This window comes from Neodiprion virginianus, chromosome 1 (assembly GCF_021901495.1).
Source record: "Neodiprion virginianus isolate iyNeoVirg1 chromosome 1, iyNeoVirg1.1, whole genome shotgun sequence".
In the NCBI taxonomy this organism is placed as follows: Eukaryota; Metazoa; Arthropoda; class Insecta; order Hymenoptera; family Diprionidae; genus Neodiprion; species Neodiprion virginianus.
In genome coordinates, this window is record NC_060877.1 from 22,112,328 (window position 1) to 22,134,880 (window position 22,553).

Genomic DNA, 22,553 nt, shown 5'->3' on the forward strand with positions numbered 1-22,553 from the left:
AGCGATGAATGCAGGGCCACGTATTTTGCCGGCGGGCGAACCGTTGTCTGCATATTAATAACGACAGGTTTTGTTATGCACTCACTTTTAGCAGTAAGAAACTAAGACCATTAGCAAAAGTTGTTATTTTTCAACGTTTACATTTTTTCCTCTCTCCTCACCCCGCAAAGTGCAGATTCTCTGGCGAGAACGATGCGGCGAGACTGAACAAACGAATATAAAAATGCATAAACATGATCCTCGAGCGTGTATTTTTCGTTATCCGACTCCTGGCTATTTGAATAACAAATAAATTCTCAGGGCAGGAGTTATCAGTTCCGGTAGAAATCACCAGTCAAAAGAGTATCTCGTGTCTTCGTCTCGGTCTCCCATAAACGTGAAACGCCGTCTGGCCGTGTGGGCGTAAGTATCAGCTACGTGTAACATCTAGGCTTGATATTGCGTGCCAGGATCTCGTATCACGCCGTGTTAACGGAAGCGCACACCCAATGAAACACAACGCGCAATCTAATTTGTCAATCTGCTCGTAATTGCCTGTAGATCTTAATTCCGATTACCATCAAGGTGAGGATGATTTCTACGCTCCTTGTTCCGCAAGCTCTACTAGAACACCTGCGATATGTTTCAATGTTGCCGAAGGGTTGGTTGTTAAAAACGACAAGTTACAACTTACAAGGAAAGTATCCAAGGTCGATCTCTCCGATTTGATTTCTTTTGTAATATGTTTTCGTAGAGTATCGATTAGGCGTTTTTTTTTTTTTTTTTTTTTTCTTACCTGCCATTAACATTTTAAGGGGGTGAAACCACCCTCCCAAGTAAGGCATGTGAAGGGGCGATTTGGCAGTTTTTTTTTTTTTAACTGAGAGAATTAGATTTTTCATCACTCGTTATAGGAAAACTTTTCCAGTTGGATTGGTTAAAAAATATTACGTTTCTGCGAGTGAAACTGCCAAATCACCCCTTGACATTCCTTACTTTGGAGGGTGGTTCACCCCCTTAAAGTGTTGAACGGCCGATAAAAAAATACATGTCACTTAGTTTTTAGTCTACTATAACGTATTACTAAAGAAATCAACGCGGAGAGATCGACCTGGGATACTATCGTTGTTAGTGAACCGCTATTATTTTGAGAGCTACTGTTTTATGAAGGAAGAAAAACATCACAATGGAATCGAATTTAATATTACATCAGATCGGTGGTCTCATGCACAGAAAGAAAAAAAAAAACATCATGACGAAGTATGCGCGACTTTACTGAACTTGGCGCAAAATATGTATGCATTAATCAAAAAGGGTACACTTAACTTTTTGCAAAAGATAAAGAGTGCAAATCTCTCTGATCGTCGGTGGGCTGGACACTTGGTCAGAAAAAAAGGGGTAATCACTCAGAAAAGGGTGGGAAGGAATTTTATAAAATGTTAGGCAACGTTGCTGTAAAATTTCCCAGTCACGCTTGTCATCGTGTAACGGTCTTTGTCATCACGCCATTTTGGTTACTCGTTTCGCACTTTTTACTTTCAAAAGCAGCTTCCTTGTTCAACGTGGATTTTAATTAATATACTTTTTTGGGGTTTCGAGGACGGTTCGAAAAATTGCTCAATGTCAAACAGCCGCAGATTTATTAATTACGACAAAATCGCAGTGAGCTGTGTCCCTATTTTGCTGCTCAGTTACGAGCTTAAACTGTGCCATTTGTGAATTTATTGTGAATTTGCTAGCACGTTGTTGATGTAATAAAATGTATAACGTTATTTTCGCAACTTTGTAGCAAATGCAGTTTTTTTGCCTCAACGTTATCGTTAGTACCAAGTACACAGTATGAATTACACCCGGTACACAATCGATTTTTATTATACCTGAATGATATCCAATCGATTGAACGCGATGAAGAAAGAATAATGATACTCTTCAACGTCGTTCGGACCTTGATAAATTTGAATTCCCTTTTATTTTTTCAATATTTCCATTGAACAAGCGGATCTCAATACATATGTATTGTGTAACTGTTACACCCAAATTCACACTAATACGGTGTGACGGACTGACACAGATTTGCAGAAAACGAAATCTTCACCCTGCTTGATGGTATTATGTCCCTGTTTGGTATTATATCAGCTCGTGCAACCAGCGAGAAGTTTTATTTGATCCCGAGGCATTGCGGAATTCTGGTTAGGGCGAACGTCGATCGGTAACCCTCCTCAAAGCGGCGTCAGTGTCAGAAGTGCAACAATGCGAACAATGCAGCAACGGACATCCATCCCTTTGGCCCTCCGACGCGGAATGACAGACGTGCCCTTAGCTTCCCCCGACGTTATACCGAGTTACCCATATCACTGGAAATTCTGGCCGTATTTGATTTATAGGGAGGCAGACGCTTCGCGTCGTCTGGTATTTTCTAATTATTTGATTTCACGCTTATAGGGGAACAGAATTTGAAAAGCCGGCATGGGGGAGTCGGGTGTTATAAACCGGCTCAAAAGATTTTCCACCAAAATTCCTAACTGATGTACGAAAGTGGAAAATTCTGCTTCTCGACTCCGATTCAAACCCCTTTTGATTCTCCGTCTTCCCCATTCCTCTCCAAGCTGAAGGAGTAATTATTCGTGTCGGAGGTGATAATTGATGAGATACTTAATTTGTTGTTTTCAAGCCTTTGTTAATTGTTATCCTGCCGCCCGAGGCGGTGACGCGAGGTTCGTTAGTAATCGTCAGCTCCTCAATTTCCGCTCATTCCACTCAACCAAAGCTCCTGGCTTGTGTTTACACGCAACGTAATTCAACCGTCCGTGCAAAAAGAATTTTTCGGAAAAAAATCCAACGATGGGAACTCAGCGACTTCAAGTATCGACTAACCATAACCAACATTAGCTGTAGCTTATCGGTAGCCCAACAGTACCCATAAAAAATGTTGTATCTACACTGATGTTGCGATGAGATAATTAACTCATGGCTACATTACGGAATTATGTTTAGGAATAAAATCAAAATCCACACTGTCTGTGTCGCGCCTTGTCGATTTGGAAAAATCTATAGCCCTTGTCATAACAGAACGCGAATCTGGTTTCATAAGAAGGATCCACGTCTAGTATAACTCCCAGAAATTCTGCAACCTAATTACGGTCAAGTCCTATGCAATTTACGTTTACATTCTTTTTCGCACGCTTACTCTGCTCAAGGTTTATTATTTTCCCTCAGCTTCCGAGAGAATTTCAGTAAAGGTGTTCTGGCTCTTTAACGATGATTCTCCTACCTCGCGCGTCCGGGTTCAGAGGACAATTTGCCGCTCCTCTATACGTGTGGCTACGTGTCAAATGGTTGTATGACATTACGGTTTAAGTATGGTTGCAATTTCCCGTGCATACGGCTCCTGCAGATCCTGGTCAACGAGTACCGTACCTTAGAATTACCTGAAGCTTCTGTGATTAAACGGTAGGTTGTCCTTATTTCGCCCCGGTCTGTGTACGCGAGCAACGAGCATGGCACCACCTTGATGGCGGCATTCGTGGGCACAACACAGGCAAGAGATGTACATACGAGGACGTCTATGTACCGGATCAAACTAACCAAGCCAAGGCGAAGCGAACCGAGTCGCATCTGACATATACAAATAGACATAGAGTACAGTTATATCTCTACCTGTTACAGTATGCCGGTTGTGCAGCAGAGCACTACACTAGTGGTGCGATAGCTCGGAGATCGTCCACCACCTATGGAACCCTCGGTCGTGAACCTGAACCCCGATACCACACCAGACATAATACCCATTGTTGGAGAGATCCTTGTGTCTTGATACATGACCCGATGCTTAGTTTGCAGTGGTATGTATACTATGTGCTAATGTCTGTCTGTTAATAGCATTTAAGTGCATTCAATTGCAAATGCGGGGCGAGGCGAGAGAGAGAGAGAGAGAGGGAGAGAAACCCACGTGCGTTGGCCCGTGAATCTCGACGGAATCTCTCGTATATTGTAATAGCCCTGAATCCGCGGTCACATGCTGCACGGAGCAAATATTCTCTTAATTCTCAGCCTTTGTTCTCGGACTTATCAGCATGCGGAATGCTGTCTGGTTTGTACAACTATGTTGGCGGTAATCTTAGCGATAAATCATTGCCCCCTTTCAACGTGAATAAATTATCCATATCACTATATGTATTGGTGATGTGAAACTGCATATATGTATACTGGTTTTTTCAGGCATCATGTTTTATCAGACAGACGTGGTCATATTAATAAATGTACTTTATTCCGTCGATCCCTACCTCAAATATTCTACAATATTTGCGGTATTAATTTTTATTTACAAAATATCAATATCGTTCATTATATGATTTGTACAGCCTTGCATTCAATGCAACATTATAATTAATATAGTTGTACAGCTACTGTTTAATTGTATAATATATATATATATATATGATTCTATTTTTTTTTCATCTGTTTTATTCATGCAACGAACCTAAACTAATTAGATTCGTCTTAAAATATATTGTTTCTGACAGCATTAATGATAATCATTAAAAGTGTATGTGCACACTGATTAAAAAAAAAACGTACGAAAAGTAACATTAACGTTAATAATAGTAATAATAATAATAATAATAGTAGGAGTTGTGTCAACGATAATTATTATTACATACAAATGCAGTCAAACGGTAAATTGGTTTTTTCAATACCGAGCTTTTCGAGCCTCTCCATATAGTATTTGCAGTCTTCTTATTGAACAGAGATTACTCGGTCGAGGTAACAGTGACAGCGATTAATCAATCAAATAAATGGACGAAACTTTCACCTTCTCCGCGAGCGGGAAAATTAAACGTACACGAAGCACCTGTCTGTTCCCCGTTCAACAACGAAGATGGACGGGTCAAGGTATGATTCCCACGTTGAAAAGAGTAAAAATTCGAAACTACGTTAATACATTTCCATTTTCACGCTGTTATTCTTCGCTTACGGTTTGGGTTCAGAAATTGCGAACAATTTACAAAAAATATTAAAGAAAAAATAATAATATCATAATACCAATTACCCCGAAATTATTGCAGTTGACATCGATGCTTCAATCAAGTTCAATGTTGCTGTGGGTTATATGACACCTTTCGTTGCAAAACACAATCTAATCCCATTCTTGCTAAACACGTAGTTCTCGATTAGGTAACTCCTTGATCTACCACAGGAAACATGTGTTGTCCAACAGTGGTTAAGGACTTCATGCCCATTTTTGGGCACGTACTTGTAGCTACGAAGTAATCGTTGAACTTTCATATCCAGGGTCCTAGGTGACTTTCGAGAACGCTGGCAGCATCTATACGCCCCATCAGTCTCAGGTGATTTAGCAAATCCGTGACAGCTGTTGCCTCGCGGTGTCTAGCCTCCCATAGATCAAGAATATGCTCGGTAGGACTCGCCTTCGTTGCGAAGTAGTTTATGTACCTGGTGGATGTTTTTTTTCGTGGGGAACGGGGAATGAGTGGGTTCAGAAAAGTAAATATTGAAATCATTTGTGTGCGTGAATGCGAATCTGATGAACTTTGACTTATAAATTCTGGTGTGACTATAAGTTAGACTGCTTAATTATTGGTAAAAAGGTGGCGCTTATAGTACCAGAATTTACTTCAGTCACCGTAATAGATTCGCGAAGGTAGATTTGAACAGCTCAACTAACCGGTCAACTTGCAACCTCTGAGCCAACATGCGCCAATCGTTGCCCCTCCCGTTCGGCGGATCCAAGTATTGGCATAACTGTTTTCTTAAGGTTTTAGAGAACCTAAAAGTTCAATAAACTTGCTGACGTATTGTTGGATATCAAATTTCAATGATACTGACCTTTAATTGAGTTGAAGCTGAAGATTAAATAAATATCTTCGAGAAAGTACACCTCTCATGCATCATACAATGGTCAATGAGGCCCTGGAGAGCCCAGAAACGATTTCTTGAAAAGAATTAACTAAATGACACCAAGTCTCACCTGAAAGTTCTTATAGTTGATTCGGTGGATCGGCTAGTCCCGTGGCTGATGACAGTCATGTCGGGTTTCCTGCTCTTCTTGGCGCTTCCGAAGACAACACTCTGTTTAGAAACGTCAAAGTCAATTCTTAGAATGACGCCGTGACTGTCGAAGCCACGTTGGTAGGCGTGGAGTTTGAAGCTAAGCTCAACGTCACGGTCTATTTTTTCGATCTTGAAAGAACAGTGAAGGGTGTTCTTCGACGAGGACCAAATATGCTGAAACGGAACTTCCTGTCTGTCGGTAAATCCGCTCTCAAGGTCCTCCAAGTAGACGCAGAGCGGTGCACCACTGTCTTGGAAACAGAAAGTGCGCTTCTCGACAAGACTGCCACCCAAACGGTATTCGAGGTCTGAGACTATCTTCAGCGTTGCTTTGGTATCCTCAACGGCGTAACACCTGATGTAGTCGCAATTCTGCGCCGCGTAGACGACCAGCCGTAGCCTCTTGACGGCGACCCCAGGTGCGATGGACGAGCTTTCTCCGGCCAAAACGTATCCTCTCAGTTCCTCAGTGACGATGAAAACCTCACCGTGGTCAAGCTGTGTGAATAGTGGTGTGTTGATGGACTCATTTCCTAGGGTGAGGACTTTCGTCCATTTCGGAAGGTTCGCCGACCTCAGTCCAGTTGGTGAAAAGCTGTTGGCTGTTGAGAGGAAGGAACTTTCCTCGGAGTCTATTGTCGCAGACCAAACACTCAGTTCCCAGTTGTTGGCTTTAAGTTCGGCGCAGTGTTCAAACTGCAGGATGACTGGCTTGTTGAAGGCAACGGTATTCGGGCCGCAAGTTATGACCCCGGAAAGCAAGGTCAAGTTTTGGGGCAGGTTCGGCCGGAATTTGTCGTCCCTTAGAACGGCGAGATAGAGATCTTCCTTCTCGCCCCGACAGACTGACGCGTCCGGTACTGACATCGACACACCGGCCTCTGAAACGACCAGAAGAGCTCCCTGCGTGCTCACCGATGCTCTGGCGATAAAATCGTTTTCGTAGTTCTGAAAGGCTGGCAGTGCCACGGTGTCCGTTGCCACGTTGTAAGTGGAATCTGCGCAGAGCATTACAGACGAAGGAATAACGATCTGCTGTGGATGAGGATTCGCGACAATTTTTGTGACTTTCTTACAGGAAGAGTAGCTGTTGATGCTGTTTTCACTGTCTGAAAAGGCCTGCTTGTCCCCTCCATCCTTCATCGATACCGAACGATTTTCCGTCGAGGCAGTGGGGGTTGGGGTCAACGACGATTTGGTCGAGGGTAGGGACATGTGTGGCACGTCATAGTGGTGCTCGGAACAGGACCTGGTCAACGACAAAGTAGGATCTAGTGGCTGGCCTCGAATTAAAGCGAAATGATATTCAGGGGAATAAATCGACGATGCTGAAGGGTGTACTTAGATCGGATATCTAAGATTGACGTCTGACCGCATGCGAATAACTTTAACCGTCAACAGGCTACTCTCGTCTATGGTTATTTCGCGAAGAAACTATATGTAACCGTACGTTCTTTACCTTTGCATTGAGAAATTCTGCTTGTTTAACGAATAATCGTAGCATCCATGCCCGCTGCCAGTCATGTTTGTGTGTCCGTTAATCATGGACTTCTTATCTTGTTCCGGAAAAAATTCCGGCTGAAAATCTGACCTCGCCATGCTGTACAATGAATTGTCTCTTTCTTTACGCTTCAGAAATCGAACGATAAAGATCGTTGTCAGTAGCAAGAATATCGTTGCTACGCTTAGGGATATCCAAAGTGCTATAGAAGTCTGCTGTTCGGCCCTGGTGGCTGAAAAAAATAAATTCCCATTGCCTACTCCAGATTTATTCCCCATTGGTGATCATGACAGTGTTCGACTTGACACATCCATTTATTCTCACCTTCTTTAAGAACTTGAGTACCACCGTATCCAACCGCTGCGTGCGTCACAATATGATTGATAATGGACAAGGTAAAAAAAAATTTCAACTCCTACAACATACCTATTTCGAAAGATGACTCACCGTTGTTGCATTGTTCACCGGAACAAACGTCCACTGTGATGTCCCTGCCTTGGCAAATTCGGCCCCCGTGACTCGGAGGCGGATTGTCGCAGGCCCTTCGTCTTATTCGAGAACAATCGGATCCACACATAGACCAAGAGGACCACGCTGACCACCTGCCATCCACCGCTGGAACAAGGTGTTCCCGTTTGAGACTCCGTTTCAATACAGAAAACGCAAAGTGGTACAGGAAGCGATAACTTTCTTCGCTTGGAATAATCGCAGAGTCGTTTTTGAACAGGATTGTTGTTACGTACAACCAAATAGAACTTTGTTTACGTTAGGAAATGATATTTATAAAAATGGTTCGTGGACGTTGTCGTTTTGGTAGTACTGATGGAGCGAATCAAATGCTGCAAGTTCAAATGAGTTCAGTGAAGGTTAAAGACATCACGCAGTTCTATCATCAAACGCGTTATCGATCTTTGATAAATATCTACCGGGACACGGTGAGTTGCAATCCGTTCTCTGCAAAGATGGACCAAGACATGGTTGGCCGCCGTTGATAGGCAACGGATTTGAACAGGATCTCGTCCTTTTCTGCGCTCCTCTGCCGCACCTGGTACTGCACTCTGACCATCCAGACCAGGTTGTCCATCCCCCATTGACTGCAATCAAGAGAACTTCGTTGACTTGACTTTTCCGAAAATCGCACTGGCAGACACGACTCTCACTGTAGCGTCGTACCGTATACAGTCAAGCTGGCCGAATCACTGATCCTTTTTGCCGCTATATTTTCAGCAACACAAGTGTAGTTCGCCTGGTGCTGCAGTCCCGCCTGTCCCAGGAGAAGATGGCCTTCACTGGACACCAACAGGGTGTCCGCGTTTGGAGATGCTGGCGTTATTTCAAGTGGCGCACCATTTCTGAACCAGTAAACTTGGGGATAAGGCACTCCGGATGGTGGAATGCATCTCAACTCAGTTCCATGTCCAACTTCCACCGAGACGGAGTATGGTGGTGATTCAAACTGTTTTTTTAAGTCTGTAATATTTCATTTTTAAATACAAATCCCGCATTAGTCGTGGAGACCTCAATAAAGTTCTAATTCTTTTGGCCTAGAGTAGTCGAATAATTAATCTATTGTTCAGTTCAACGCAAGCCTCCGTAAGTACAAGTGTAAGTAGGTCACATACTATTTTACTTCTTTTCAAGGAGTTGAAGAATCCCAAAAGATCATTGACTCAATTTTGTATCCTATAAGTCAATTACTGGATGAATATAAAAGGAAAAAATTAAAAAACAATTCCGTATCAATTATTTGTTAATTGCGAGGCATAAACATACTTTTTCACTTTTCTTTAGGTAATTTTCAATTAATTTTTAACAGATTAAATTTTCATGGTGGGGTATGACGTTTAACGAATTTTTAAGCTATGTTTAGTTTGAGTTGATTTTGAAGAAGTTCTGAGGTTCCTAGACTAATCAGATCCAATGACGACTTCAGGTGTGTGAATAGCGTCTCGCGCGAATCCACTTAATTATTGTGGAACCAAATCTATTTCAAGAGCCGCGTATTTCGACTAAGTCGTAAAACAATGCCAAACAATGAAGCCGAGCAGTAATTCGTCCACATGGCGGACTATTCATTCTACAACAAAACTCAGAGCTTTTGCGTTACATTCGACTAATTCGGTAAGTGAGCTTGCCAAGTTCCACAAAACGAATAGTGGTATAAAAGGTGTTGTGCATTAAGAGAATTCGAAACAAAATGGGTATAAAAAAAAAGAGAAAGAAGAAAACGACACTAGGGAACAGACAGACGCGGGAAGACAAGCATGCGTCCGTGGTGAGAGAAAAGACTTGAAGGGGTTAAAAGGCGTGACAATGTCGTTTTTCTCCTGACACGTCATTCGCAGTTTGCAGTCGAGGACTAAAGCGAGAGAAAAATCTTCTATACAGAATCACCGTCTGCAGGTTGGCTTCGTCTACGCAATTTTCGTGTCACTCTAGCCGTGACTAAATAAAAGACGTTCTCTTGTACCGAAGTACCTACACACACAGAGACACGAAGCACGTACCTAGCTGCATATCCTTACAGGATATGCGCCTGAGCACAAGCACATAATGAATACATGTCCTGGAAGCTTATAAAGGGCATTCGCTTATTGTACATTTCACTGTCCTTCGCATTGTTCGGTATATTCTGTTTTGTTTTTTTTTCTATTTTTTCTTTTTCTTTTCCTCCAACCAATCGTGGGGCGCTTTTTAATATTCGCTAAACATGAGTTACGGGCTGCAACGAGGGGTTGCCCAGCTACTGCACGCCGTCGACTTTGGCCACCGTTGACTAGCAGCGGCCAAGCACTCAGCGATATTAGGGCTACGGTAAATGGGAGCCGGTTTTTATGGAGAAAAGAGAAAAATATACCTCGGCAATCGCGTTGCCGGGGTTCTGCAGGCTCGTGACGTTCATGGCGTTCATACCCCCAACGTTCGCGTACACATACAGTCCTATAGTCGAGTATTGACTGCCTACCGTTCTGCAGTCTACATGCTCCTTTCCATATATGCTCAGCAGGTAATGCCCTGCACCAGGGATTTATGCATGAATAACGCATTATTTACTCAACGAAATCGTCCAAGAGTTATAGATATTGAGTATACATCATTTTTGCGAATATTTTAAAGCCTCTGCGTCGAAACCAGATACACTATTTGCAGTTTCGGAACTCATTCAGTGCAGTGAATAAGAGCCATGGGATTTGATCGAATACCGCCTACGAAAAATGACGAATTCCCTTTAAACTGAACAGCCCTATTTGGAGGGAAAAGCTTTAAAATGAGGTATCGGTTCGGCGGAGAGATCGTGGGATAGTGGATACGCGAGTTACTCGAAGGGCTGGGGAGATGGAAGAAGAAGCTATGGGTGATTCGAAGGAGGGAAAGGAGGGAGGGAAGGAAATAGCGGGGATTCCTGCATGTCGAAATGTGTAGCTAGGTAAATGGACGTCGTGACGATGAGGAGGGGATTTGTCTACTACCCTCCTAGAGTGAATGGGATGCGTTGATATACGCAGCTCTTTGTGCCTGAGATACTTTCTTCTCTTTTATGGAAATGAATACTATTTTTGGACTCGTATTCTTCTTCTCTTTGCCTTCTTCTTTATTTTCATATTTTTCTTTTCGGCTTACATTGGATGGATATGAAGATGACATTCTTTTAAAATTCTTACCTGCGAATAACGCTCGTGATGAAGTCACACGGATTTCACGGGATATGTGCCTCTACCTCATTCGCAGAAAGTAACACCAACATAGCCAAATGTACTTAGTCACGCTCAATTTAATTCCAACGATTGTTGCGTATCCAAGTGGTACTTAATGCGATTTAGAAGAATAGAATTACCAAATCGATTTATTCCCAAGTCGTCCCTAGAACCCTGGCAAAGCCAGGGTAAATAGCATTAGTAACGTGAGATGAAACGAACGCCTTTTAGTCTGTGTGGGATACCGAGGAACGAGTGTAGCGATAGATAGGTATACGTATAAGGCACAGTGTGTAAGTATAGATGGAAAGAAACAAACATGAAAAGAGCATGGGAGGAAATGGAAATGGACAAAGAAGGGGAAGTCCACCACGAATCTGTTTGCTTTGGATTTTCAGCTATACGGCAAATAGTTTAGAGTTCAAGTAGATACGGAGCATTTCATACCAATTCAATTAACGGCTGGCTTACAATGGCCGCCAAATTTAATCCATATTTTTGTATGTATCAGTGTCTGGACACTGGAATAAAATTGCATTTTTGAGAGCAGGATTTTTGAAATATTCATTGAATAGCTAACCAATGAAGTTTTATTGGGAATGTACCTAAATCAATTTAGGAATAAGATTCATCGACCCGTCTTTAAAAAATCGCGAGATCAATCCTCAGATCAGTCAGTATCATGATAGTCGAATAAAAGCTTGAGGAAGCGAATGAAGTGGAATGACAATTAATTTGACTTTAAAGGAAAATTTGCAAGCATGTTACCGAATTTTACTGTCGTTGGACAATATTAATATGAAAAATAAACAATAACTAGATTACGGTTAGCCCATATTGAACGTCAGCTACGCCGGCATGGAATGCCATGTATCGATGAAGTTGATGGCGTGGGATATTGGCTATGCAGTAACCTTGGACATATTTATTTTCATCATGCCTGAAGCCATGCATTGAAATGAAATTAAGAAAAGCAGCGAGATAAAGTAAGAAAACGAAAAGCGGTGAAGGTTGAAAAATTTTACTGAACGTTACGGATTACTCTAACGTCACGTATCCAATTTTCATTTTGCAATATCGTTGAGCATTGGCGTTGTACAACCGGATGTTTACATTTAAATGCAAATTCAATTTCGTTTAATGTTTACAGGTAGATACGGTATTTGAATTTCAAACTGGAAAGAGAAATATTGAATTAATTTCAATTAAAATTTCTCACGGGGCTGTATGTATATATCTGCTTAACCATAAATCCGCGCTTTCAAGAAGTTATCATTGAACGCGTCGACGAATTCCGAGTTCTGGGTACCTACCCGTGTTATTTTTATTTTATTTTTTTTACCTCATCGATAACAAAGTTATACCGTTTCAAGGAGGGTCCTGGGTTGCCCCTCGGAGGGCAGTTCAACCGCAAAACGCGACGGTTGTTAGTTTGGTACTTTTTAAACGAGTCTCAATTAAAGGGCGAGCGAAGGTATAAGGTTCAAATAAAGTTTCTCGGTTGTCAAGGAGCGGATATCACGTCATTAATAAAACATGAACTCGAGCTGATTCATTATAAGATCACAAAATATATCTACCTACCGACCGTATGAATTTCCTTGCTTTTTTGTCTTTCCTTACAACTTGTACGTATATATATACGATTCAAGGAAGAACTCTCGCTCTGCGGGACAACGGTACATGCGAATTACTTGTCAAATTACAAAAGAACAATAGTAGGTTTGTATTGAAAAGTTGTTTCTTCCAACAAGTTTTACACCGATACTCGAACGTGTTGTATTCGGTTGGGCGTAAGTAGATGTATTCAAATACTGCAGGAACCTTGTATAACGAACGGAGGAACCGAGATGTTAATTTAAGATACTACCAGGATATACGCTGCCGCGGCAACCGGCCTCATTGCGTATTCATTGCAGCCCAAGAATCGATATCTTCGCGATGGACTTTAAATTGAACTCATGCACCACATTAAAATGCGCTACTTGTAACGCTACAGTCTGTACAGAAATTGTGTCAAGTTCAGAGCGCGTTTCTCTAAAATTTTTATCTCGACTCAAGCAGCTTGTCACATTTACGTCTAAAACAAGAGCTTAAGGAAAATATACAAGGTTTCATTTGTTTGCCATTTATAAACTGAATTACAGTAATTTTCTACGTCATTTTTGTCATCAAAATTTTTTGCAAACACATTAGACACTTGGTGACCAATTTTGGAACATTTCAATATGCGCGAGTCCGTATATGGTTTTTACAAACACAACCAACTTTTTAAAGTCTCTTAAATAATCAAAGTTTGCGAGAGATACGTCGAATTGTTTTCTGCACAAGGTTTCCGATATTTTATTGTTGTTAAGTAAAAATTCGGCGATTCAAGGTGTGATGTACTCACAGGCAACGTCGACAGTGGCGCTTTGGCTTTTGATCTCTCCCGGTCCAGACCAGGCGACGCACTCGCACTTGAACTTCTCCTTGCCAAAGTATTCTTCAACCTGGTTTCTGGTTACGTTCAGCTCCGCCTCGACGATGCGGGTGCCGGTATGAGGATCGACGAACCCCTGGTGCTGGGAGCCATCGATTCGAACACCGTTGCACCGGAAATATACCTGCAGCCAGAAAGTGTGTTTGCGAAAAGCTCAGCAAAGCTGATCCCGCGAACGTGACGATATAAAGTTAGCGGGAAATGCTACGTTGACATTGGAATGCGCCCAACAGCGATGCACTCCACGTTTCTACATGGTTCCAGGTTACACGGAGAATCCTGGATATCTCGGAAAAATCTCCGATATTTTTAGCGATCGTAAAATTTCAGCCGCTGAGTTGACAACGGTTTTTTATTGGCTTTGAAGCAGTTGCTGTCAATCCCGTTACAGAGGGACTTTGAAGCGAATTACTAAATATTGCGTGAATACGTTCTGCACAATTTTACAACGCCTCTGAACGATACTGTTTCTGGTTTTGTTGATAAAATTGTAATGTCTAGGAAGCCGGATGTAAAACCGGTGGATAAATGTTTGGTAAAGTATTGAATATGGAATGTCGTAAAAATGTTAGACAAGGAGACGATTCAATTCGTATTAACAACGCTTGGAATTACGATTTGAAAAAATACTGAATCTTAATTAAATATTTCGCACAGTAAATTTCACCGATCCGGAGAACGACAGGTGACTTTTTGATTTTAATATCCATGCTGGATTTTTGATATTACAGTTTTTGTTTTCATGGTGGAAGATTTCACAACGCATCTCGATTATAGCATTCTCAATTTAGCACAGTATTGTGTATATTCAGTTCGACGTGATGTTGGAGTGAGTTATCCGGCTTAGATTATCACAGTCCGAACTAATGAGAAATTCATCCGTTCGTAAACAGAAGAAAAGTGGGTCCATACAAATGGAACATTGCCGCGGTAAGACACTCGGGAATCACAAAGGAAATTGGGATATCTACTAATTTCCTATGCCCATCACGATCAAAGAAACAGCACTCATTACGGCTCTCAAGGTCTCTTCTTGGAAATTGCAGACTCTGCCTGAAGTGAACGGTCGTTAATTAACGCGATGGTTTATTTTTGAACACTGAACGGACGGTTGGGATTATTTTTCTCTTCTTGCTTATCTCGGTTATTTTGTCGGTTTTTTTGCAAGGGTGAAACGGTGAAATGTCACTGACAAGTTTTCGCCCAGAGAAAACTAGGAAGTTGGAAAAAATCGCAAGATTTATTTTCATCTTACACAGATAAGCGACATTAAAATGAGCGATAATTAAACGACAAGAAAATACACGCAGGCTGCACGAGGCTTCGTGGTTATAATGGAAGTTAAGGAATTCGCCTGGCGTTGTCGGATTTCGTGGCAAAAATTTTGAAGGTCCTGAACGCGTTGCCTTGCAGCTTACTCTGAAAACAAGCCAGACCGCAAAAACCGCGAGCATCAAAGCCCTACAAAAGCTCGCAAACCCGTTATTACCGAAACTATGCCTCAAGGTTTATTACCTTGCCCATATTTTATATCCTGCGTGCCGAAATTGATGTCTCCTGCTGCGTCGCATGTCAGCCGCAAGTGGTAAGCAATATCGGGGAAGCACCCCTTGCCCCTCACTGGATATTGTCATTTACATACTGTGAAGCGGAATCGATATTGCCCAAATAATAGCCATAACAAACCGGAATACAATTGGAAAACGATAAAATTTTTCGCTTCACAAAATTTTCCCTTATCGATTTGCGAATAAAGACGGCAGTCAAATGAAAAAGAGGTTGAGTCAATATTTTAAAAAATTATAATTTTAATTCTTAGCACATCATTACAGAGCACCGTAAGACTTGAGTTTCTCAAGAAATGAATTCAATTTACGTGGATTAGAGTCAGTCGATTTCATTCAATAAAAAATTGATAAAAATTGGATTAGAGTTTCTGGTAAGGGCACATCCATAAAGGACGTCGGCAAATTTTTGCGAATTTTTGGCCCACCCCCCCCCCCCCCCCCGGCCTTGTCGCAGTTGGTCACAATATTCGAACCCCTCCCCCCTACGAAATGTCCGATGGTCACAATAGTAGACCCCCCCTTAATTCTTTAAAGTCGCAAGTGACGTGAAAAAAATACTATGAAAATTATGTCTCAAAAATTCTTTTATGTAAATATGAAAAATTATTCCATGAGAAGAAAGAACAAAATTCTTCATACGATTTAAGGGGGGGGGGGGGGGAGGGGCTCCACGCTTCATTTCAACTTGGTGAAAATAAAATCGCATCGAGCGATTGTTGGTAATGTTTCAATAATCATATTGACGAATGTTCAGGTCAGAATATAAGAAATTATAGGAGAAGTTGCATTTTTTCGGAATAAGACAAATATTTTTAAAACAGCACTTCTTCCACAATTTTTTATACACCGATCTAAATATTTTTTTATACAACGAGAAAAGCATTTTGAACAATCTCTCGTTTGTGATTGTTGATACGATTTTCTTTCGCTCAATAAAAAAATAAAACGTGTTTTTCCCTCTTTTAAGCGAGGAGCCCCCCCCCTTAAGGTGAAGAAGTACTTTGAGGTCTTTCTAACCACCCGGCAGACTCTTGAAGAAATCTATTAAAGAGTATTCAAAGAACTTACCTTTCTTACTAGTGCAGTTGAATGAAAAATAATGTTCAAATTATTTATCTACCCATTTTCAATAAAATATGCTAAAAAACAATTGTGAAAAAATATCACAACAAAATTAAAGCATCGTTTTATGTTCAAATATGGAAAACGGGTTTTTTGTTGGTCGGGTTGGTCGCAAATAGTCACATTTCGTGAACCCCTCCTCCCCCTATAAGCGCGGACATCCTTTATGGATGCCCCCTAAGGGCCTGCAGGTTTTACTACACTGAGAGAAATTTTTAATTCCGGTTACCGCTCAGTTTTTGACTATTTTTATTTTTTATCACGATCGAAAAATTTAGTTCTAGATACAAAATGAAAAATAGTTTTCTAGCTGTTACCAGAAAGTCTAATACCCATTAGTATTTTTTCTCATTACGATCACTGTTACTATATTTTCTTGTAACTGTTGCGAAAATTTAATGCTTGTGCAACAATAAATTGATGTTGAAGCCTTACTTAACTAAAAAAGTACAGTAAACCTCACAAACTGATTTTGCGTTGCAATTACCAAAAACGGATCGACAATAACGCAAAATGATTATGTGTACCTAATTTTTCGGAATTCCAACAATATTCAAACAGTTTTTTTAACGATACCTGTTTTACTGAATTTTTCTAGTTACTGTAACAAACGAAATTTTTCTCAGTGTAAGACTTCTATCGGACTTTAAGTTCGTTAATACATATATATACGTGTCGAGAAACGATTTCCATATATAAATATACACATGAGAATCGCACTGACCTGAAGCGCATTCGCAGCTTGACATTTTAGGGTTGCTGGTTTTCCTTTAACGACGTAGGAATCCAAAGGTTCGATAAGAAATACGGGAAGCGATGCACCGGGAATCAATTCCGTGTCAGTGGCTATCGTCGCTGGATTCTCATAATCCTCAAGTGGATAATTATCCTCGTCGTCCTCCTCGGCGTCGTCATCTTCCTTGGAACCTGAAACAAACCGTAACGAACGATTTAAAATACCGGTTTGTACTCTGGTTATGATTCCCAGAAGCAAATACATGTGCGAGTCTCAAGTCCCTAGAAATCTGACCTCAAAGCTCGAGTCTTAGATTTTGAATTACGTTTTACCATAAAAATAGAAGCTAACTAAGCTTGATCGACTCGTCCAATTGTCTATATTAGAAGTTTTTCATGCTGAATACCAATTTGGTAAGAAAAATCTCTGCACTTTAATAAAATAATATTTTTGAAAGAAGTTGTTCTTAAGCGAATGAAAAATTTCGGAAAAATCTAAAGCCTAATTGAATTTGGATTTGGCGTTAAGAATCTCGTCTAGTAAAAGTAGGATTGCTTAATATTAATTTGTTTATATTCAATTCAGACGAAAATGCGAATTGGTTCAAAGATTCTTTTCCTGCAGATTTGCATAAGACATTAAATGAAAAGGTCTACGAATCAATGTATATTCTATACAAGATCCGCGAAAAGCGGTTTAAAATGATCATACTGAAATTAGTAACGTTATCGTGACGACTTACGCTGAGGAAATACTGTTATTTCACGATTCTGGAATTGTCTGAAATTCAGTAAACCGTAATAAAAACAAGACACGCTCATATTTCGAAATGCTCGTTCCTTAAAAATGATTGGAAAATTAAAAAAATAGTGGTTTTTTCTCCAATGTATCGTTACGATAACGTTGCTAACTTCAACCTTGTATAAAATTCGTCTGTCTCTTAGGCGAAAAATAACCGAGCCGAAGTCAAAGTTAGTTGGAATAATTCTCTCGCACGAACAGGTTTAACTAGTACGAATCGAGCGGATCGAGGGTTTACTTTGCAGACTAACGTAAGACGTAACACCGGGAGCTTAGCGAGTCTGAAAGCATCGTTAGCTCGAGGGAAAGTTGCATCAGTCGTCACGTAGGTAATTCCGTTCATCATTCGAATATATTTAGGCGCCAGAAATGAGCAGTTGGAAAATGACACACCGAGGCCATAAACTCTGTTCAACGACGAGGAAGCTGTACTTTATGTCAGGAATCCATCAGCGCAGCGATGCACTCAGGATTCCATTTCCGACCGGCTCGACGCAACGCGTCGCTTCTCGTTTGGAAATCCGCTCAGTTTTACCCACGGGCTTAAAGCCCATCCCTGGTCAATGTCGGCTTGCGGACAACCGCTTGCAGGACTGCTTTAATTCCGAGCCCGCAATCGTCCCTCACCTATATTTCGGAAATCCCGTTGCCGTGCAGGTGTTCAATTACGTTGGGCGATCCCAGCTTGCGGGCAAAGCTCAGAGGCTACGTGCGACAAATAACGATTGCAGCAGGGAGGGAAAAATCGCTACATATGCTTGAAAAATAACAAGCGTCCTCAGGCTGAAGAAAAATCGAAGATGAGATGAAAGTTTGCGACGTTTTGCACCGCTACACCAGCTGTCACTAATCTTCAGTGAAATCGATACAGTGCACCTACAGGAAAGTTTCGATAAAGAATATTATCTCACTATGATTCCGAAGTTTTGAAATGAAATATATGATGTTTTTGAAAATTGGTCTTGATTATCTTAAGGCGAGAAAATTCGCTGAAACTGAAAAAAATAAGTTAGATTCGAATGATAAAATCAATTTTATAACCATCGATGGTGTTTCAACCTAATATTTTACACGAAAATCCTTAATTGTGAATACAACTTCATTGTAATTTAGTTGCTACTCTGTGTTTAAAGTTTTTTCGAAATCCAGCTGGTATTTGAGAAATTTTGATTTGATCCTCGGGGGGTAATTAAAAACTCAATTCGAAAACTCCTGACATTAACTTTTTTTCTCGACGAAAAGAACGTAACGGCCACGGCTTTGCTCTTTCCTGTGAAAGAGGAAGTAAAGATTCGAAGCTAATAACACGTTTTCTTGCCCGATGTTAATTGCGGCGTGATCCCTTAGCCCTATAATTACGTATATCGGATGCATGCATGTACAACACAACCGCCTGGACTGCGGTGTCAGTTAACCCTGCGTATTTTTGTCCTAACTAAAAATACTTCCCCACCTCACTACCGCGGTAAAAGGTAGGGGTTAAAGGGTGGAGGGCAAAGGGTGGAGAGTGAGTGAAGAACGAAGGGTGAATGCAGCGGCGTTCGTTGCTAGCCGTCTCTCTGATATTTGGCAATTATTTTCGAATTAGTGGCTCGTACGTCACGGTTTTAAACCCCGAGCAAGCCTAGGTAAGATCATTAATTTATTTAAGTAGGAGTTAAAAGAAGCCACCCGTCAGTCATGCCTCGATTATCGTTCTGATATTTCGAAGGGGTTTAACATCTTCGCTCAAGCTCCTCATGCACTTCCTTACTCCTCGCTAAGTGATCATTTGATTAATGTTCTTCAACCCCTGACCCGAACGCTCTCAGGGTTATTCAAAGAGATGGAAAGCAGGCCAAAAATAAGAGGGAAATAACCAGTGCTAATTTCTGACCCCTGTAAGTGTCAATATTAGTTCTTTTATTCTTCGTTCGGGATCTCTAAAAATTTCTAAACGAATTCCGCAGGTTAGTTTGAATTTTGACCTCTCTTTGAAATTCAAATCATGACGCGAATTTTTGTATCCCATCTATAACGTCAGAGGCTTTCAGCGTGTAGCGCCGCGTCAAGACGTGAAAAAAGAAAGAACATAACGGTGCGTAAATTCGCGTGAGCGGCTTACGGAGATTTTCTCTTGACGTTTTGAGGTCGTGTTTTCTTAAACGTGGCTGTACACAAGCGATCGGATATTCGCAGCCGTCAAAAATGTTGACATTTTGTCACGTTAACCGTGTATAAGAGCTTATTGCGAAAGCTCAGAGGCTCACTGAAAGCGTGACAAGAATTATGGTAATTGTGCGGAATTATGTGGTATATAGGTATGTACATTATGTATAACACCGCTTACTTTCGAGAGTGAAGGCAATTTGAAGGAGTGCCAACAGCACGATGCTTATTTTCAACTCCATCACTTCATGGCATTTTTAATTTATTATTATCATTATTAATCTTATTATTCTTGTTATTATTACTATAACTCAGATGTATTTCACATATAAAACTGTTGGTAACGAAACCACCACGCGACAACCGTAACGTCGCGTGTCGGGTAGTAGCATGCGGTGCTACGATACCGAGGTGTTAATTAACACGGTAGTTAAGATCGCGGAGTCGACGGAATTAAAGCTCGACCCAACATCGAGTGTCGAGATCAATCATGGCATGGAATTTTTTTCTCGTTGAGAGATGAAAAAAACTATAATAAAAACGACAAAATTCTGTTAAAATCAGTATCGGCCGATCTTCCCGGAGGCGTATATTTCGTCACGCAAGCTCATAGCTTATCCGTATTTCACAGTGCAGCGGAAGCGCCAACATCAATTCGTTCCGGGACGTCACATTCGGGGTATCGCCCGAGCTTTCGTTTTGACGAATTTAGCGAAGCTCCCTTGACGGGGAAACGCCGGACCACCAAAGACGCGAGAGAACGAAGCGGCGAAGCTCGCGGGTCGGCACGCGGTGAGCGACTGAGCTGCGCTGCTGCCCGCTTCGCTATAGATGCACGACTCACCCCTTGAGAGGTGATACGGTGGTGGGTATGTGTGTATACGTTTGCTCGCGTACGAATGCGCCAGCATTTGGTTTGCACTTCCGTCGATCGGGGATGAATGAGCCAATAAAAATCTCCCCGGGAGAATTTCGTTTCCTTGCGAATCCGAAATTTTAGCAGATTTTTGATTTGTCGTAATTTCGTGCGCGGTCTTAAGTGGGATTTCCATCCTGTGGGTCTGGTTCAGCATTTTCTGAGTCATTTGGTTCGTCACGCGAATATTTGTGACTCATTTTGCCTAACGAAGAAAGTGTTTTTATTCCCGACTCAACCCGAATGTTCACTTTTTTTACCTGACAAGTGGGACGAAAGCAGCATATTATTCCCTCTTAAATTTTTTCGCTAATCTGAGAGAAATATGAGATTTACGAAAAATTTGAGATAATCTTTCGCTGATTACTTTTTCAGTTGTCTCGATTTTCGTTTTTATAATGAGTGCCGACGGTTCGCCGGCTCGCTTCGCCCGGGCAGTAAACCTATTCGTGGGAATAGTCTCCGACTTTATTCCCTTGTGACATAATATACTATTTCCATCAAACGTTGCAGTAATTTGTCGTTGAAAAACTTTGATTTTCAGTACAATGACACGATCCGTGGTTTGAATAAAAGGGACAGCCATCTTGATCAAGTTGGTTGAATAGAAATCGAAACACACTTTTTTTTTATCTTATTACGCATTAGTCATGCATTACGTATCTATTAAGATATTATATTTGTTACAAGCTGTGAATATTTCTTTGAAAATACAAAAATACATAAGGCTAGAATTGTGAACAAGTACTCAGGCGCCGATGCTTCGTTTCGAGTAGCCTAAGAATGCTTGGAAATCAGATTCAAAATCAGCATAGTAGATCTTGTCAATTTTCCTCCACGATAACTCATTTGAATTACAAGCGTCGTTCTATATTTAATTTTATAACATTGCTGAAAAGAAAATTGTGAATTTGTAAAAATTGGTCTTCTAATTGTAAATGAAATTATCCATTGCAGCGTGAATCGAATATAGCTGATAGATCTTTAACCATCTGAAAGCTATTTGAACTGTAGCATCGCTATCCTTAGGATTTTTCTATAATTCTAATATTTTCATATTTATATTTTTAAAGACATTTTTGCAGCTTACGAATATATGTATAATTTCATACATACTCAGTGCACTACTACGTTGTATTAAAAATGGTAAATAGTATTGATTTCCAACCGACTAACCTTATTTTGGATTTTTGAAGTTATACTTCTTTAGGCGCGTTATGAAAAACTGATGAGAGTGAAATTTCAGGATGCGCGCGCATCACTGTAATACAAAACTGTAACACAAAATTAACAGGATGAAGCTGCCCACTCAACCGAATTCATGCGCGCGCATCACTGCAACACACAATTAACAGGATGAAGTTGCCCACTCAACCGAATTCATTAAGTCTCGAAAAAAAGCTAAATATTTATCCATATGGTTTTAGTTTTTACAGTCATAACACGTGTTTTATTTTCATACAAGTGCGAATTATATATGTGGCAATAAAATATATTCAGTAGTGATTTAAATTGAATATTTGGATTAATATTATT

The 22,553-nt window shown here is 40.8% G+C and overlaps 1 protein-coding gene across 7 annotated transcripts in view; it reads right to left on the minus strand.

Annotated features, from left to right (window-relative positions):
* The window catches only part of LOC124303352 (netrin receptor UNC5C-like), a 38,945-nt gene extending 18,060 nt beyond the window's left edge, over positions 1 to 20,885 (minus strand). The window contains exons 1-13 of one of the 7 annotated variants that reach the window (XR_006907903.1): positions 20,283 to 20,885; positions 17,141 to 17,343; positions 13,637 to 13,850; positions 8,723 to 9,019; positions 8,476 to 8,643; positions 7,997 to 8,164; positions 7,874 to 7,909; positions 7,508 to 7,805; positions 7,125 to 7,297; positions 5,966 to 7,046; positions 5,663 to 5,764; positions 5,027 to 5,430; positions 4,240 to 4,832 (exon numbers count right to left, since the gene is read on the minus strand). Coding sequence is in view for 4 of the 7 variants with exons in the window: in XM_046760452.1 (XP_046616408.1) it covers positions 5,259 to 5,430; positions 5,663 to 5,764; positions 5,966 to 7,046; positions 7,125 to 7,297; positions 7,508 to 7,805; positions 7,874 to 7,909; positions 7,997 to 8,164; positions 8,476 to 8,643; positions 8,723 to 9,019; positions 13,637 to 13,850; positions 17,141 to 17,343; positions 20,283 to 20,343 (2,973 nt within the window). In the remaining 3 variants the exon portion in view is untranslated. Of the gene's footprint in view, positions 1 to 4,239; positions 5,431 to 5,662; positions 5,785 to 5,965; positions 7,047 to 7,124; positions 7,298 to 7,507; positions 7,806 to 7,873; positions 7,910 to 7,975; positions 8,165 to 8,475; positions 8,644 to 8,722; positions 9,020 to 13,636; positions 13,851 to 17,140; positions 17,344 to 20,282 lie in introns of those variants that run through there. The other 6 variants (XR_006907904.1, XM_046760479.1, XM_046760452.1 and 3 more) reach the window with 6 other exon arrangements.
* Between the last annotated feature and the right edge of the window lie 1,668 nt (positions 20,886 to 22,553).